Source organism: Astyanax mexicanus, chromosome 4 (assembly GCF_023375975.1).
Source record: "Astyanax mexicanus isolate ESR-SI-001 chromosome 4, AstMex3_surface, whole genome shotgun sequence".
NCBI classification, from domain to species: domain Eukaryota; kingdom Metazoa; phylum Chordata; class Actinopteri; order Characiformes; family Acestrorhamphidae; genus Astyanax; species Astyanax mexicanus.
In genome coordinates, this window is record NC_064411.1 from 5,443,635 (window position 1) to 5,461,780 (window position 18,146).

The 18,146-nt window shown below is 37.2% G+C and overlaps 6 protein-coding genes across 9 annotated transcripts in view; 2 read left to right on the plus strand and 4 right to left on the minus strand.

Moving 5' to 3' along the window:
• Window positions 1-4,225, minus strand: part of LOC125801383 (zinc finger protein 420-like) — a 106,306-nt gene extending 102,081 nt beyond the window's left edge. For 2 of the 4 annotated variants that reach the window (XR_007438686.1, XR_007438685.1), the window contains exon 1: window positions 2,062-4,204. Coding sequence is in view for 1 of the 4 variants with exons in the window: in XM_049478014.1 (XP_049333971.1) it covers window positions 3,078-3,954 (877 nt within the window). In the remaining 3 variants the exon portion in view is untranslated. Of the gene's footprint in view, window positions 1-621 lie in introns of all 4 variants that reach the window. The other 2 variants (XR_007438687.1, XM_049478014.1) reach the window with 2 other exon arrangements.
• Window positions 1-18,146, plus strand: part of LOC125801463 (zinc finger protein 239-like) — a 430,185-nt gene that overhangs the window by 215,997 nt on the left and 196,042 nt on the right. The window lies entirely within an intron of this gene.
• Window positions 1-18,146, minus strand: part of LOC125801533 (gastrula zinc finger protein XlCGF49.1-like) — a 206,740-nt gene that overhangs the window by 161,808 nt on the left and 26,786 nt on the right. The gene's annotated exons all lie outside the window — the stretch shown is intronic.
• Window positions 1-18,146, minus strand: part of LOC125801203 (gastrula zinc finger protein XlCGF49.1-like) — a 254,562-nt gene that overhangs the window by 158,002 nt on the left and 78,414 nt on the right. The window lies entirely within an intron of this gene.
• The window catches only part of LOC125801310 (zinc finger protein 271-like), a 230,712-nt gene that overhangs the window by 63,560 nt on the left and 149,006 nt on the right, over window positions 1-18,146 (minus strand). The window lies entirely within an intron of this gene.
• LOC111188497 (uncharacterized) lies at window positions 15,803-18,088 on the plus strand. The gene is made up of 2 exons (XM_022662268.2): window positions 15,803-16,280; window positions 16,928-18,088. The coding sequence occupies exons 1-2, from the start codon at window positions 15,866-15,868 to the stop codon at window positions 17,926-17,928; spliced, it is 1,416 nt and encodes a 471-aa protein (XP_022517989.2). The 5' UTR covers window positions 15,803-15,865; the 3' UTR covers window positions 17,929-18,088.

An 18,146-nucleotide genomic window follows, 5' to 3' on the forward strand; every position in this document is an offset into this window, starting at 1 on the left:
CTATAGATTACATGTACAGAAACTCATGGTTCCGCTGGAAAAAATCAATCATGCTAAGTTGCAAGAAAAACGGCCTTGCTTTGAGCACAAGGACACAATATACATACATTCTAAGTCACAATGTGAATCATCATGAATCGTGCTAAATGCTTGAATAACATACTGATTAAGTGAAATGCTGATTTAGTTACACACAGATTAACCCTTTAATCAATGAACAATGAACATAGTAAGGCAAATCTCCTCCGTATTCTTACACACTTGTTAATTCTTCACAAAAAACAAACAAAAAAATCATATATTTATGTTTGAAGCCCAAAATGTGGCAAAAGTTTGAAAAGTTCAAGGGGGGGCCGAATACTTTTGCAAGGCACTGTATATAGTGGTTGCTTGAATGTATGTTTGGCTGTGTACAAAAGCTTTTGGCTAAATGCTTAAGTTGAAAGAATAGATAAGATTGCAGATCTTGCAATATTAAAGCCTTTTATTGAATCACATAGATATGAATATGAGTAAATACATAAGGTGATGTAAAACAACGATAATAGCTGGTACTGGATAAAACAATCAATAAAGTAAATGGATTAGATATTTTTAGTACCTTTAGAGATATAAAAAAACCCTTTAGCAAAATGATACCAAATAAGGAAAAGATAACAGAGTATATAACTTGAGCAACACAACACAACCAAATATCCCTGTAGATTAACTTGCAGATTTTTAATCAGACTGACTGAACCATAGACCAATGAGAAAACCAGTAGAGCAGGGGTGTCAAACTCATTTTAGCCGAGGGCCACATTGGCATATTGGCTGTCCTCTGAGGGCCAGATGGAACTTATAAATGTAATAAAATGTAACCAAATGTAATATAAAATGAATGTAATTACTCCTTAATGTTAAATAACTCTCAATATACTATTTATTCAATCAAATAGTACAGTTGCATGGAAAAAATGTTTGCTTGTTGCTCTATTAACATAAATCCTTTTAATTTGTCATGTTATGAAATCCAAAAACTCCATCAATCAAGAACCAAACTAGTCAAGTGAATAGGAATGACATAAAATACAAGTTACATTAACTTTGATCAAAACGTTTGATACTGAAATAAGGCTTAATAAATATAAAATCAAAAATTGTGAGCTGTTAAGAACATGTGATAGATTTAGCATTTCCTCAGATTTAGCAGTTCCTCATACAACCACTAGTCGGAGCTGCAGCAGCAGCAGCACAAGCCCGCAGTCTTTACTCAGTCAGAGCTACAGCCCAGCCACGGGCTACAGGGCTCAGCTGAGGCAGTCTGGAGCGTTTTTACAGTTTTTAAAATTCTTCTGTGTAGAAAATAAAGATTTTAACCCCACTAACCGAATAATACAGCTCTCTACAGTTCATCTTTCAGCCCAAGCAGCTAACAGCAGCAGTTTAGAGCAGTCGTCACGGAGTCACTGCTCGGATTACATTATAAACAGGTCAGTTAGCGCGCTGCTAACCTCAGGATGTTTATAACTACGGAGTTTAGTGAACACACCACGGCTGCAAGGTTAGACTGTTGAAGGCTACTGAAGACTAATTAAAGTCTATTAGAGGTTATTGAAAGGGTTATTGGGGGCAGAAATCAGTACAGGCTGGTTAGATAAGTGATTCACGTCCTCGTCCTTTGCTGCGGTGAAACTGTGACTAGCGCTGTCACAGTGATGTTTATTAACGTCATTAAAACAGATTTTGTCAGCTATTGTCTTATAAATATTTACACAGAACTTATATCTCTCCTAACAAGCGTTTATTTTGGTCAGTAACACTCTTCGTAACATAAAAGGCATACCGGTCTTTCGCCTTGAAGCACAGCCGTCCGTCTGCATCAGCTTCTCTTTTTCTGGACATTATGGGATAAACGTTTGTATGTCTCAATTCCACCCGCGAAGTTACGCCTTCCCTCCGGCAGGGTTTCCACATCAATGACTACACTGCCGTGTAGTGGCAGTAAGCCGTAACTTCGGGGGTAATACAATCGACAAGCATTGTGGGAAATGTAGTTTTTGGTCAAAGAACGCTTCTGACCTATTTATTATAGACACTAAGATCTTACAAGCTCTCGCTTGGATTTGGCCACATTTGGCCCGCGGGCCTTGTGTTTGACACATGTGCAGTAGAGGGAATCAAGGATCCTGCAGTCTTACTGCTGCATAGCCTGCTGAGTGTTGCTTTCAGTATGGAAACTACAGCTAGACCGTTTTTTTTTTTTTTTTTAACTCTGAAAAGGATTTTGTTGGCCTTTTGTTGCAAGCTAAGAATATTCTCTACTCCTAAGAATACTCTACTCCTTTAAACTACGACATCTAAATTTTAAAAGACTAAGTAATGCTAATCTAACATCTGGAGCAAACACTGGCAGTGCCCTCGCTCCAACTACAAACTACAAACGTGGAGTGGAGGAAAAAATAAAGTTTTTTTATGTAAACAATTGAGAATGTGTTAAGGCTGTAAATGACATAAGTTGACCAAATGATCATTTCCTACTTATGGCAAAGCATATTCAATTTTTAAACCTAAAAATGTCCCAGAATGATAAAATCCTCACTTTTGTTTATTATTAGTTCTAAAGCTAATGCTGAGATTTAATATACGATTTTACTCTGAGCTAGCATCATCGCTTTACTATTTATTCAGCATATCACTGAAAAAATTGTAAAAATGTATGTTCCTAGTTTATGCTGTTAGTGGTACCATTTATGATTCTGTGTGTAAAAACTTCTTAAAACACAACACTAAGTGTTGAAGAGCTCTGCAGGCATTAACTAATGTAGGTATACAAACATACATAAAAACACAGCATGAAATTCAGTAAACATCATCTCTGGATAAGATTCATTTTTCTGAACCTGTAAAAAGCCATTTTTAAATGAAGTTCTTGTAACAGACTGAAGATTTTGTGCATGATGAGGTGTTTTTGGCTGTCTGAAAGATTTAAGGTTTGCATTTTTTATGGCAGAGGAACAGATTTGGGATACTTTTCTATCTTTTGTGAATGCACTGATGTAATATAAGTTCACTCTGTAAAGTAAAACTCTTCCCACAGTCTGAGCAGTGATACGGTTTCTCTCCTGTGTGAATGCGCTGGTGTATTTTGAGATTACTCTGTTGAGTAAAACTCTTCCCACAGTCTGAGCAGTAATACGGTTTCTCTCCTGTGTGAATGCGTTGGTGTATTTTGAGATGACTCTGTCTAGTAAAACTCTTCCCACAGTCGAAACAGTAATACGGTTTCTCTCCTGTGTGAATTCGCTGGTGTATTTTGAGATCACTCTGTCTAGTAAAACTCTTCCCACAGTCGAAACAGTAATACGGTTTCTCTCCTGTGTGAATGCGCTGGTGCAGTTTGAGATTACTCTGTAGATTAAAACTCTTCCCACAGTCTGAGCAGTGATACGGTTTCTCTCCTGTGTGAATGCGCTGGTGTCTTTTGAGATGACTCTGTTTAGTAAAACTCTTCCCACAGTCGAAACAGTAATACGGTTTCTCTCCTGTGTGAATGCGCTGGTGCAGTTTGAGAGTACTCTGTTCAGTAAAACTCTTCCCACAGTCTGAACAGTGATACGGTTTCTCTCCTGTGTGAATGCGCTGGTGTATTTTGAGATTACTCTGTTGATTAAAACTCTTCCCACAGTCTGAGCAGTGATACGGTTTCTCTCCTGTGTGAATGCGCTGGTGTTTTTTGAGATGACTCTGTTGATTAAAACTCTTCCCACAGTCTGAGCAGTGATACGGTTTATCTCCTGTGTGAATGCGCTGGTGTTTTTTGAGATCACTCTCTTGATTAAAACTCTTCCCACAGTCTGAGCAGTGATGTGGTTTCTCTCCTGTGTGAATGCACTGGTGTTTTTTGAGATCACTCTCTTTAGTAAAACTCTTGACAGAGTGCTGATGTTCCTCCATGTTGGGACTTGGCTCCATCTGTCTGTGAAATGTAGCAAACAATTTCTGCGTTTTCAGGAGATTCTTCTGGATGGCTTGTGCTTCACCTCTTTCAGCAGTTTAACACTGTTCTTTATTAAATATCCTGGTTGTTTTTTCTGGAAAAACAAAGAAAAAAAATTGTGTATTAAAATAAAAGCAGGTCAATTAACCAAAAATAACTACCTACATTAGTTACACTATATGGAGAAAAATACTGGGACACCTTCATACTACAATAAAGGCTTCAGTACTTTTATCCCATTATAAATTCACAGACTTTTTAATATGTAGTTGTATCTTGACTGTCAGCAGGCTGCAGCTGCAAAATGTATGTAGCAGAAACACTGCTGCTGTCCTGAGCACTGAATACAGTGTTATACTACTACTTTAGTAGTATCACACTTTACACTATAATCCATACTACTAAAACTTGAAGCTCAGCTGCGCTCCGGTCCACACCTAGAACCTCCCGCTATGAAGCCGAGCGGAGCGCAGTGCGGCCGAACCGAGTTCCTCGATTAGGCTCGGCCCTGATGCAGAATTTTAGATTTTAGATGCAGAATGAGCACACCTGATGCTTCCACAAGTGATTAAACAGGAGAGATAGTTGAGGGAGGCAGGTCTAATTCAGTGGTTCGGCTTTCAAAGGTCTGATAAACTTCAGCTTGCTCCCAATTGTGCCGGAAAGTGGAGTTGAAGCACTTATGTAGTTTATGTTGTATCTAAGTTATTTCTAGTTGATATAGGTTTGTTTATTTGACGGTGATATCGTGTTCCTTTTATATAAATGAAGGCTTTCTGCATTCTTTATCCTGGATGAGGCACTTTTGTTTTGATCTGTTAAATATGTTAACAAAAGGATAAGAAGCTCTGCCTCTGTTGTAATGTAAAGTTATTTATATTGGTAAAATGTAAAGAGGTTATTGGTTTGTGTTTGACAGAGATGTCATGTTTTTATATTGCTACATGCAAATAAAGGTGAGCATTAATTCATTCTGACCATTTTTTTTATTTCTAAAGTATTATACAGTTTTTTATGAGAGGAGGCTTTAAAGACAGTAATAGGTACAGATTTCCATTGCAGGGATTCCTAACAGTTTTTCTGAGGCCTTCCAAATATTTATATCGATATCGAAATTATATTGTATCGACAGAAATTAAGGAATGTATCGTGATATAAATTTTGGCCATATCGTCCAGCACTAGCTGTAAATATGTCATACTGCTCTAACAAAGTGTATCTCATTTTATCTTATAAATATCTTTGTAATTTTCTGACTTGCAGTATATCTCTACCCCTCACCTTTTATAATCAAATATTTAGTTTTTCAATACAATAATTTCAGTGACCGGAAGCAGAAAAAGCCTGTATTAAATGTATATGCTTGATGAAGAGTCTCGACCTACCCCTTCCTGTTTTTATGTTCTAGAAATTAGATAATATTACTTTTTTATTCAGGTGTGGGACCATTTATGGGATAATTTATCTGCATACAATCACAGCTCCAGAAATGACATTAATATGTTTTAATAAGGCAGTATGCCATAAATATCGTAAGAAATAATGTTGCCAATATTTTTGAACATCATGAACTATATTACCCTGAAATATGGAGCCATATCACCCACCCCTAATTATCACATTCAGGGTAGTACTTTCTTGCTGTTTTAAGCAAAAGAAAAATTCACACTGTTTTCATTTCCTATTATATATCTTCTAGAGACATTTTATATATGTTTATGTCCAGTATAATTTATTTTACTTTAATCCTGCATATATGAAGTGCATTATTACCCAGCAAAAAGCTACACATCGGCCCTTCGTGGGCTAAGTGCGGGCACTGTGGGCAGGGGCTAGCCCATTAAAATTCCAAACAGGCCCAACATGGGTTTTCTGTGGGCAGCCTGTTCATTGGCTGGCCCACTCAAATCCTATAAAAGGCCGCTGTGGGCTAGCCTGAACTGGTCCAGTGCATTAATGCCCCTGTAGGCCCAGTGTGGGAATTATTTGGACAGCCAACACTTTGATGCGCCCACACAAATCCCAGGCAGGCCCACTGTGGGTCAGCCCTAATTCAGCCTGCACCATTTCACACCCTGAAGGGCCAGTGTGGGATATATGTGGGCAACCCACACTCTGGCATGCCCACACAAATCCCATGCAGAGCCAGTGTGGGTCAGCCCAAATTCAGCCTGCACCATTTCATACCCGGTATGGGTTATATGTCGGCAACCTGCACTTTGGCATGTGCACACAAATCTCATGCAGGGCCACTGTGGGTCAGCCCTAATTCAGCCTGCACCATTTACACACTGTAGGCATTGTGGGTTATATGTGGGCAGCACGCACACATATGTGAGCATGCCCACACAAATCCTATGCTAGGTTACTCTGGGTCAGCCCAAATTTACCATACAATATTTTACAATCTGAAAGTTTGTGTCATAACAAGTTCATATGAAGGGTATCTGAATATTTTTTATTGTTTTTGTCTGTGAGAGCTAGGTAGATTAGCTAGCTTAGTGGATAGGAGCAACACTGTGTGAAATGTAGTATCAGCTCTGAAAGATTTTCTAAACCAAAAGTGGAGAAAAATCAAGGTACCACAGCAGAGTTGTGCAGAGACCTTTGGAGGGGCACACACACACACACACACACATAGTAACATCTCATATTTTCAAGACATATACTGTATAGCTATACATTTTTATTTATAAAAATATTTTTATTTAATATTTTGGATAGCTACGAATTTGCTCCATGGTGCTGATTCATAATCTCACCTTTATTATTGGTTGTGCTGATAATAAATAAATAAAAATATTAAATTATAAATGTATTTGTGCTTGACTATACACTTTGTGTAAGCCAGCAAGGTTATAAAAGTTACATATTTTTTTATTTTTGCATGTGATATTTAATTGTGAGGATCATGTAACCAACGAATCCACCCCCCTCCCCTCCCCCCTCCCTGCACGTGCCTTTACCACAGAGCAACGATCAAGCTTAAAGGCAAAGTCAGTGAGTGACTTTGGTCTGTCAAAGTGACTGAAAGGTAAGTTATAATTTCTGTTCTGCTATACGCTTTTCTATTTTTTGCTAAGATACGCTAATGTGGTGCTAATGCAGTTACCACTCAAGTTAGAATGAGAATTTACCTCACATTTAAATAACACGAGGGGCTCCCAAGTTGGCAGCTTATCTCGGCTCTTGGAGAAAGACTGCTGTTAAGTAAGTTAACTTTATATCCAAGTATGTCAACAATAACCAACTAAGGGAACAATGGCTTGCTAAGGGAAATATTAAGGGAAATGGAAAGATATCCACTTAAGCTAAGGGAAAGATATCCAGCTAAGCTAAGGGAAAGATAGCCAGTTAAGCTAAGGGGAAGCTAGCCAGTTAAGCTAAGGGAAAGATAGTCAGTTAAGCTAAGGGAAAGATAGCCAGTTAAGCTAAGGGAAAGATAGCCAGTTAAGCTAAGGGAAAGATAGCCAGCTAAGCTAACGGAAATATAGCCAGTTAAGCTAAGGGAAAGATAGCCAGTTAAGCTAAGGGAAAGATAGCCAGTTAAGCTAAGGGAAAGATAGCCAGTTAAGCTAAGGGAAAGATAGCCAGTTAAGCTAAGGGAAAGATAGCCAGTTAAGCTAAGGGGAAGCTAGCCAGTTAAGCTAAGGGAAAGATAGTCAGTTAAGCTAAGGGAAAGATAGCCAGTTAAGCTAAGGGAAAGATAGCCAGTTAAGCTAAGGGAAAGATAGCCAGTTATGCTAAGGGAAAGATATCCAGCTAAGCTAAGGGAAAGATTGCCAGTTTAGCTAATGGAAAGCTAGCCAGTTAACCTAAGGGAAAGATATCCACCTAAGCTAAGGGAAAGATAGCCAGTTAAGCTAAGGGAAAGCTAGCCAGCTAAGCTAACGGAAATATAGCCAGCTAAGCTAAGGGAAATATAGCCAGCTAAGCTAATGGAAAGCTAGCCAGTTAAGCTAAGGGAAAGATATACAGCTAAGCTAAGGGAAAGATAGCCAGTTAAGCTAATGGAAAGCTAGCCAGTTAAGCTAAGGGAAAGATATTCAGTTAAGCTAATGCAAAGATAGCCAGTTAAGCTAAGGGAAAGATATCATTTAAAAAAGTTTTGGTATTTTTGTGAACCTGATATCCTGATATCGGCCACCTCACATGTTTATAGAATGTAACTACCAGTCACACACAGTGACTGTAAAGGCTATTTATGTTTCACCATGAATAGCCTGAAGAAATTCAAATTCAAATAACTATCACTATATAAGAATCACTGTAATCAAATACAGTCTGCAAATTTCTCTAAAATTAAGCAGATGTAGTATTTACCTGACTGCATTCTCATATCTCTATATTATCATTTTAAGAGGCCGTGAGAAGATCAATCATGCCACCACCAAAGGATGCAGAGATCGAGCAGGTTGCAAAGGTTTGGCTTTGGAATGCACGGGACCGTTCAGGTGGACGGAAGCATCGTCTCATGCAGTCTCTTCAAAAAAATAGTTAATTTATGATCTATGCTATATTAATGCATAAACAATATTCCTTTTTGATATTATGATTAACTATATCTGTTCTATTTATGTAAAGTACATCTATTTTCTCCTTCATTATTATTGCTGTGAGATAAAAACCTTAATGCAAAAACTAATGTTATATTCAATTAGAATTTTTTTTTACTGGTTTGATTGGGATGACATTTTGGTTCCAAGTCTACAAGCAAGAGGAATAAAATTAATAATAGAGATCAGGGGTGGGTTTCCTGAAAGCTTCGTTACGCTAAGAACTTCGTTAACTCGTACTTAAGATTGATCGTTAATTAAAGAGTGTTTCCCAAACCCGTGCGTAACTAAAGTACTACGTAAACTCGCTCGCAGATTAACGAGTGCCCTCACCCAGTCGTTATTCTTAAGAGCTTCTTTAGAGGATCTCTACTTGCAGTTCAGCACCTTAAACACCAGGGACTGCCAATTTTGAGGGAGAAAAATTATAATTTCCCTGCTTGAAGCAATTATATTATGTTACTATTAATTATAATCAATTATATTATATATATAATAATTATTATAGTAATTAATATTATTATATTATATTATATTATATTATTTCCCGTGTCTGCGGGTGCTCCGGTTTCCTCCCACAGTCCAAAGTTCAGGCTAATTGGATGTCGGATAAAAATTGCCCCTTAGGTGTGAGTGTGTGAGTGGATGTGCCTGTGTGTCTGTCTGCCCTGCGATGGATTGGCGGCCTGTCCAGGGTGTATACTGCCTTCCCCCCGATGCCGGCTGGTATAGACTCCAGCCACCCCCCCGCGACCCTTAACGGATAAAGCGGTTGACGATGAGTGAGTAAGTGAGTGAATGAGTTATATTATATTATATTATATTATATCATATATTATATATTATATTGTATTATATTATATTATATTTTATATTATATTATATTATATTATAATGCCAACTTTCTCTGTGTAGTCTAACTGGGCATACTGGAATTGACCAATCAAACCCATAAATTATTAAAAATCCAGATTCCTGCAGATGATGCTCACGGTCTAAGCAAAGCTGCAAAGTCACCAAGTCCGTGGATTCTGTAATCAGGCTGTTATGTGGCATACACACACTTATATACACTTCCCACCAGCCCGGGAATTACAGCACAATACAATATATTTCCATTCTATTGGGAAAATTCCTGGTACTGTAGGTCCGGTGCAGGGGACGCCTGCAGTGTCTTTACTCACACCTACACGTATTGTAAAGGGTATCGGTGAATGTGCAGGTAATATTTAATATTATTCTTTATTTAGGTGCTTCTAACCAGTGATGTCAGTAACGCGTTACTTAATCTGACCCTTTTTTTCAGTAACGAGTAATCTAACGCGTTACTATTTCCAATCCAGTAATCAGATTAAAGTTACTTATTTAAGTCACTATGCGTTACTCTCTCTCTCTCTCTCCACCTCACACACACACACACACACACCGCTCCCTTACCCATTCCCCCTCCGCTCTTCCCCAATCACACGCGTCTCGCTTTCTCCCCTGTCTCTCTCTCTCGCGCTCGGCGTGTCTTTAGTTTCCGCCCGTTTTCGTTTTCCGCCAGTTCTCGGCGCCCTATCTCTTTATTAAAGCGTTTTTTTTTGCGGCCGAGTCCCAATTCACTAGCCAGGGCAGCGGTCTGCCACAAATTTGATTGGCAGAGGAGAGCATTTAAAGATTTTACACCACACGTGATTGGAAGTTCACTGCGCGTATACCGTAAAGACAAGAAAAGTTCCGGTGCTTTAAATGAACACTGTCAGAATTAAATCCTTCTCAGTAGTTGGGTCCGGTATGGGTCCGTATTGGACAACGTCTGGGTCCGGACCCGGACCGCAGTCTGCAAATATGTGATCCCTGGTCTAGACCATATTACACGGTTCTGTTTTATAAAACCACTCCTTGCTGCCCTGCAGAGAACAACAGGTTCAATGTTCAGTTTTACAGTGTTAAATATTTCAGGTCAAGAAAGACTTTCTTTATTTTATATATTTTTTATATAAAAACAAGTATTTATGTTTAGTAAAATCAAGAAAGACCATATTTTATTTTTTATAAAAAAATATATTTGTTATTTTTTTTATTTTTATAAAAAAAACATATTTTTTTAGGAAATAGTTCAACTTAACAGAGATAAATTGTTGCTGTTAAAAATGCATTTTCCAATAAAGGGAGTATTGGCAAAACTGGTTATAATGTTAATGTTAAGGCAGCGGGAGGTGGTGTCTGCAGCTGCTGAAAATAACTAATAAAGTAACTTGTAAAGTAACTTAGTTACTTTTAAAATCAAGTAATCCATAAAGTAACTAAGTTACTTTTTAAATGAGTAATCAGTAATCAGTAATCGGATTACTTTTTCAAAGTAACTATACCATCACTGCTTCTAACCAACATTGTGGCCGTTCATCTGGGCAAACTGTGGGGTGTGTCAGCTCGCAAATATATAAATACCAGTCAAAAGTTGACACGTCTCATTTTTTATTTATTTATTTTTTTTACATTGTCGATTAATATTAAAACTATGAAAACAATTAATTGATGCATATGGAATTATCTAGTTAACAAAGAGGTGCATGGCCTTCAAAATCCCCTGACCTAAACCCAACTGAGATGTTGATTTAGGATGAGCTGGAGCTTTACAGTGTGTGTGTGTGTGTATATTGAAGAGTTAACGTTTATTATACCTTGGGTGTGTTGACAAATATCCTTCAATAATGATTACTTAACTTTAGCATCTATAATTACATAATCATTGTGTGAAACCTTGTATTTTATATGCATTTATATAGAAGATTATCCAATCCTCACATTGTATTTTATACACATTTATATAGAAGATTAACCAATACTCACAATATATATTCTTTACACATATAGTTAAACTTTGCTTGATCAGGCATGTGACTAACACAGACTCTATTATATGACAAACTAACCCACATGATACATAAGGCATTTACTAACACATAGGATCTATTGTATGGTGGACTAACCACGCGCCACTAACACATTAACATATAACATAAGAAATCCATTGTGTGACTTGTGTAGCTCATGCTTAAGGCATTTTGGTCACTGCATGATCCTAACTAACGGCCATCAATCATCGACTGGTACACTCTGTATGAACTAAATTGATACAGAGGAGGCTCTTAGACCAAAGCGGCCTTCTCTGTGTGTGTGTGCCTCCCTAAACCTGCAGCTCTTCAAAGCGGGGAGTGACGCACACGCACACAGATAATGCCACAATGTTCAGTTCTGGCTGGACACAGTCAAGGCCAAGCACTAGTGGTCCGGTCAGACACGTGAAACGGATTACTAACACGTGAAATTATGCATGCTAACATGAGATGATTTTAGCAACGCCTCATCAGCAGGTTTCACGTCATTTGGGGTATAAACATGGAGTCAGATCAGAGGGGGGTCAGAACTTTTACTATTTGATGGCTGCTAACTGTCTTGTATGTATTGGTTCTCCTGAATTCAGTATTTTGTAATAAATACTTGATTTGCTTTCAACTCCACTCCACCTGTCTGCAACTCTCTCCATCAAAACGAACACGCAGTAACCCATCTTTCATTTTCTTTTTACAACAATATATATATATATATATATATATATATATATATATATATATATATATATACACACATATATATATATACACACACACACACACACACACACACACACAGGAACAATAATTATTTTTATATTATTAATAATAATAATAAATTAATATTATTATCAATATTAATAATATTAGTACAATACCTATTAATATAATATATATGTATATTAACAATAATAGTTTTAAAAAAGTTTAATGTTTATTAAACATTTATATATAAACATATGACTTATTTATTTAGCCATATGTATCTGTAGGAGTATTTTATTAATGCCAAAGTACATCCTTTTGTAATTTAAATTTCAAAATATGTATAATATTGATGATTACAACACTTTTTTACATTTTTAGGGTGTAATACTGAATAAATACTGCATAATAATCGATATTTGTGGATCGATTGAGTGCGCTGTTTCGGGGGAGGAGTCAACAAAGACGTTCTTTAACCTCCTTTGTTAATTTTCACGTTGCGAAGCTCTTTGGGAAACACTCGCAGAACTGGCTCGTTCTTTACTCACGTCATTCGTTAGTTCGTTCGTTATTCGCTAAGGTTGTTCGTTTTCGGGAAACCCACCCCAGAGGCTTTGTTCCAGTAGCAATAATAGTATCAGTTTATTATTCATCTACTACATCAGTCTAGTGCATTCAAGTATTTATTCAAGAATATGATTTGCTGTTTTATTGATGTTTATATATATATATATATATATATATATATATATATATTTTTTTTATTTAAGTTGTATAATTCTTTGTTATTTTGTATTATGTTTGGTATTTATATCATAACGTTTATTATAAATACTGTTTTTGCAAATGGAGATATTTATGGAGTACATGTTTATCTACATGCTAAAATATAAATTTGGGATTTAATTTACTTAAATACTGTTGTGTGTTGTTTATATTTTATACATGATACTTTGTAATAAATTTATTAATTTACTATACACTTTAAATTGTGTTATTTATATAATTGTTTTACAGCCAGTTGCAAAAAATGTCAAAGTGCCAATAGCACAGCTTTAAATTTTCTTTCTTGAAAAGTGTTCTCTGTTCAATATTGCACAGTTCTAAAAATTTGGGGCCACAATTGGTTTTCCACTGAGGGCATATGTGTGACGAGGCTGAAGTTGGCGTCTTATTCGCCAGTGTCTTATTCGGATTTTCCGGTCCACCTTAAAAAGTCGAAGTACCAATTATTCGCCAGTAGAGAGCAGGGTTGAGCCGAGCAAAACGAGTTTGGCATTTAGGGCATATTACACTGAGAATACATTGCCTGTTCTGGGTATTTCCAGTTGCCCGAACTCCAGATTATCAAATAGTCTGTTGAATTTGACACCACATTATGAAAATATAACTAGTATACTGTGAATAGCCTAAAGAACTTAACATTTAATGTACAGTTTTTTTTATTATGAGCCTCTGAACTTGGCATTTGAGAAGATTAAAGGAGAATAAATTGCCTGTTCTGCATATTTCTAGATGCCCTAAATCCACATATTCAAATAGTCTGTTAAATTTGACACAAATTATGAAAATTTACATATTAAACTGTGAAAACTTTAATAACTACAAAGATTACTGTACAGTTTATTATTATGACCCTCTGAACTTGGCATTTCAGAATATGTCAGTAGAATAAATTGCCTGTTCTGCATATTTCCAGTTACCCTAATTCCAGATTGTCAAATAGTCTGTTGAAATCAACACCACATTATGAAAATATACCTATTAAACTGTGAATAGCCTAAATAACAAAACATATTACTGTACAGTTTTTTTATTATGACCCTGTGAACTTGGCATTTGAGAAGATTAAAGAAGAATAAATTGCCTGTTCTGCATATTTCCAGATGCCCTAAATCCAGATTCTCAAATAGTCTGTTGAATCAGACACCACATTATGAAAATATACCTATGAATATACCTGTGAATATCCTGAACAACAAGTCATATTACTGTAGAATCTTTTTTATTATGAACCTCTGTACTTGGCAAACAGTGTTGAATATGACGCCACAAAAATATATCTGCAACACTGCAAATTCCCTCATTTTTGTTTCAATAAAGTATTACCTTATCTTGTCTTGTCTTATCTTATATATTATACCATCAGTGTCAAAACTACAAGAATTATTGCTTTACCGTTATTTAATCTGATGTTTTTTAAGTTTGCAGGTCTGTGACAACTATTTGCCTTTTTTGCTTACATCCACTAGACTTCAGACAAATGGGGGACTGCTGGAGCCTATCCCAGCTGGCATCGACGGAAGGCAGTGTACACCCTGGACAGGCTGCCTATCCATCGCAGGGCAGACAGACAGGGACAGACACACAAACACATTCACTCACACCTAGGGGGCAATTTCTACTGCTTCCTAATTGGCCTTGACGTGCTGTCTTTGGACTGTGGAAGGAAATCTGAGCACCCGGAGGAAACCCCACGCAGACACGGGGAGAACGTGGAAACTCCACACAGAAAGACCCGGGTCACCCCAGCTTGGAATAGAACCCAGGCTCTCTTGCCACTGTGCCGCCCCAAAATTTACAAGATGAATCCACATGAACACCACCGCAAAATTGTATGTACCTGTGAGAAACTCAGGGTTTTCTAAAGGACCAAACTTTACAAGTGTCAATAAAAAAATGCAGATTTAACTAGAACTGCAGTGTGTTTATTAATGGTTTACACTTCCACATGATGAAATCAAATAAGTTCATGCTACTGATATTTCTATGCATAATAATATTGCTTACTTAAAGTTTACACGTTGATCTTAGTTAGTTTGATTATTTTGAAGTAACTGCAATTATATTTAATCTCTGTTGGAAACAGAAGTAGGGAAAAAAGCTTTTTTGAGGATGTTCATTGTGTTTTGTGTGTGAGTGTGAGTGAGAGAGTCAGTAACTTTTGGCCCAGAAACGATGGCGGAGATACTAGATGGTCACCAGGATCACCAACATCTGCATTGTACCCACAGGGATGTACTATTGTTTCTCCAGCTAAAGTTTTTGTTCATTTTATTTTTTTACTCTACATGCTGGGATATGAAATAAATAAATAATGTATATACTTATATATTATAATCTATTTAAAAAGAACTAAAGGTTGAAATTATTAGGGTCATTTAAAGAAAAAAACATGTACATTTAAACTCGGTGTAACAAAGAAAAGGTTTGTGTGTATCAGTCATAATTGTTCAGATTTTTTTATCTAGTTTCACTAGGCTAATTCGTTTGTAGAAAAAAAATCTAATATTTCCTTTTTTATCTTTTTTTTGTAGATGAACAAACACTGAAATACTAAAATGAATGCAGAATCAGGTTTTGTTTAAACAAGGCACGTGGATTTTATCTTGGCAGTGGGGAAAATCTATTTTTTTTTTTTAAAAGTACTTCTATCCTCAGGCAACATTTGATTAATTTTTTCTGTTTGAAAAGTACAGAGGAGAACTACAAGACAAGTGCCTACAAGCACTACATTTCCCATATGCCTCAGCGTCTTTTGAAAGACTTGATGAGCTAACGCTTTCAGTCAGAGAAATAATAATGCACGTATGACAGATATATTCCTAATACAACAACAACAATAATAATAATAATAATAATAATAATAATAATAATAATAATAGGCCCTTTTCACACTTCCGCATTCTTTCATCCGGAAGCAGCCGTGAACGGGTAACGCTAGTTCCGGTAAACAGTAAACAGTGATGGCAGAGTCCAAGAACAAGAGCTTTTGCAGTGTACCTAGGTGTTCAAACTCAAAACAAAAACAACCGTATCTTCGTTTCCATAGTTTTCCGGCTGATGTTGAGCAGAAGAAAAAATGGGTGCGTGCGATTAGGAGAGATGAGGGGACGAACTTTGTGATTCGGCGGGGAAGTACCTTTGTGTGTAGCATGCATTTCACTGCTGCAGACTACGCAGAAGGAAGCCCGCGACTGAAAGCTGGTGTTGTTCCCACTCGGTTTCAGTGGAACAGTTTTAATGTTCCCCCTCAAAGGCCGTCAGCATTTGAGAGAGCAAGCTCCCGGCGTGGAGTACCGTGTCCACTGGAGTCGGAGGCTGTGGAACACCCTAGCATTTTCGCTAATGACCATGACTACGCAGCTCGCCCTCCTGCCGGTATGTATACGTGATCACATACTTTACCCACCTAATTGCTATTCAGAATAAGCTGGTTAAACTAGTAAGACAATTTTTTCAGTTGAGTTTGATGGTTCAAGTGGGTTACAAGCATGATAATTCTGACCAAGATACACATCCAGTATGACCAACCCTGACTATTCTGCACATAACCAAAGACAAATGCAACATACACTCTGCTTGTCAAGAGCTGGTTAACAAGCTATCTTACCAGTATAGGGTATGTTCTACCCTGCTTTTCAACTAGTTTGACCATAAAAGAGCAGCTTGGACCATAAGAAACCAGCTACCAGCAGAAACTGACGATTTCAACAGGGAGCAGTTAAAAAAAAAAAGCTTACGTGACATTCTTCAGGACTAATCTGTTTTATTGGGCATATTCATTTTTCAAAGTACTAATATCACCCATTTACAATGCTGATATAGAGGATGAAATATTGGAATGTATCCAGATCAATTTAGTTTTAAACTTGCATATGTTCTTTAATTTTATATTATTAAGCATGATAGCAAAACATTTGCTCCAGCTGTTTTATTTTTTATTAATGCCACATAGGTGCATTTAATTATGCCATGTAAAGTACTGTAATGTAACACAATAATAATGATGTTCATATATTTTGTAGGTGCGTTGGATGATGCCCTGCAATACATTGAAGAGCTGGAGGACAGGTTGCAGAAAACATCAAAGGGGTCATCAAGCATCCTGAGCAGATTTTGTGTTTCTGATGAGACCATCAGGTACTACACCAGATTTCCTTCTCAGCAAGTGTTTGAGATTTTTTGGGAGTCCATTGCTCCATCTGCCACACATCTAATCTACTGGACAAAGGCCCAAAGAAGGGGAGAAGCAGCAATCCCAACACCAAGCCCTGCACGGAAGATCCACCTCCTAGATGAATTGTTTATCTATTGCCTTCGTGTCGCTGCTGGACTGAAGGAGCAGGTGATTGCTGACATCTGTGGAGTAAGCATAGCTACAGTCAGCAGAATAATTATTACATGGGCAAATTACCTGTTTTTTGTGCTGGGTTCAGTACCCATTTGGATGTCCAGGCAACAAGTAATTGACTCCATGCCAGAAAAATTTAGACAGTACAGTCCAAAACTGAGAGTCATACTTGACTGCACAGAAATTCGCTGCGAGAGCGCCACCTCTCTGACACTTCACTCTGAGACCTTCTCCAACTACAAGAACACAACTACATTTAAAGGTCTACTTGGCGTAGCGCCATGCGGTGCAGTGACATTCATTTCCAGCCTCTTCACAGGTTCGATTTCTGACAAAGAGATCACAAGACAGTCAGGAATCCTGGAACTGCTGGAACCAGAAGATGAGATCATGGCAGACAAGGGTTTCATCATCGAGGATATGCTGGCAACTAAAGGTGCAAGACTAATCATCCCACCATTCAAACATGGAAAACAGTTCAGCAAAAAGGACTGTGAACAAACACAGGCAATTGCCCGCCTCAGGATCCTTGTGGAAAGAGTGATTCGCAGGGTTAAGGAAAACCATATTTGGGATTCTACTGTGCCCCTTAGCCTGGCTGGAAGCATCAATCAGATCTGGCATAATTGCTGTTTTATGGTGAATTACCAGGGACCAATGTTCCTTGATCCATGAGTGAATGATTTGAAGAATGAACATACATACTTGTTCATATCCATTTAATATTTTTTAATCAGTTTCATGATGTAACATGTTTGTCTATGTAGCTCAAAAAGGTCCTACATGCAATTTAAAAAATCAAAACTATAATTATTTTTGCCCAAAACAATGACATACTGAGACAATGATTTTTTTTATTCTGAATTTTATTCAATAAACAATAAAGATAAAAA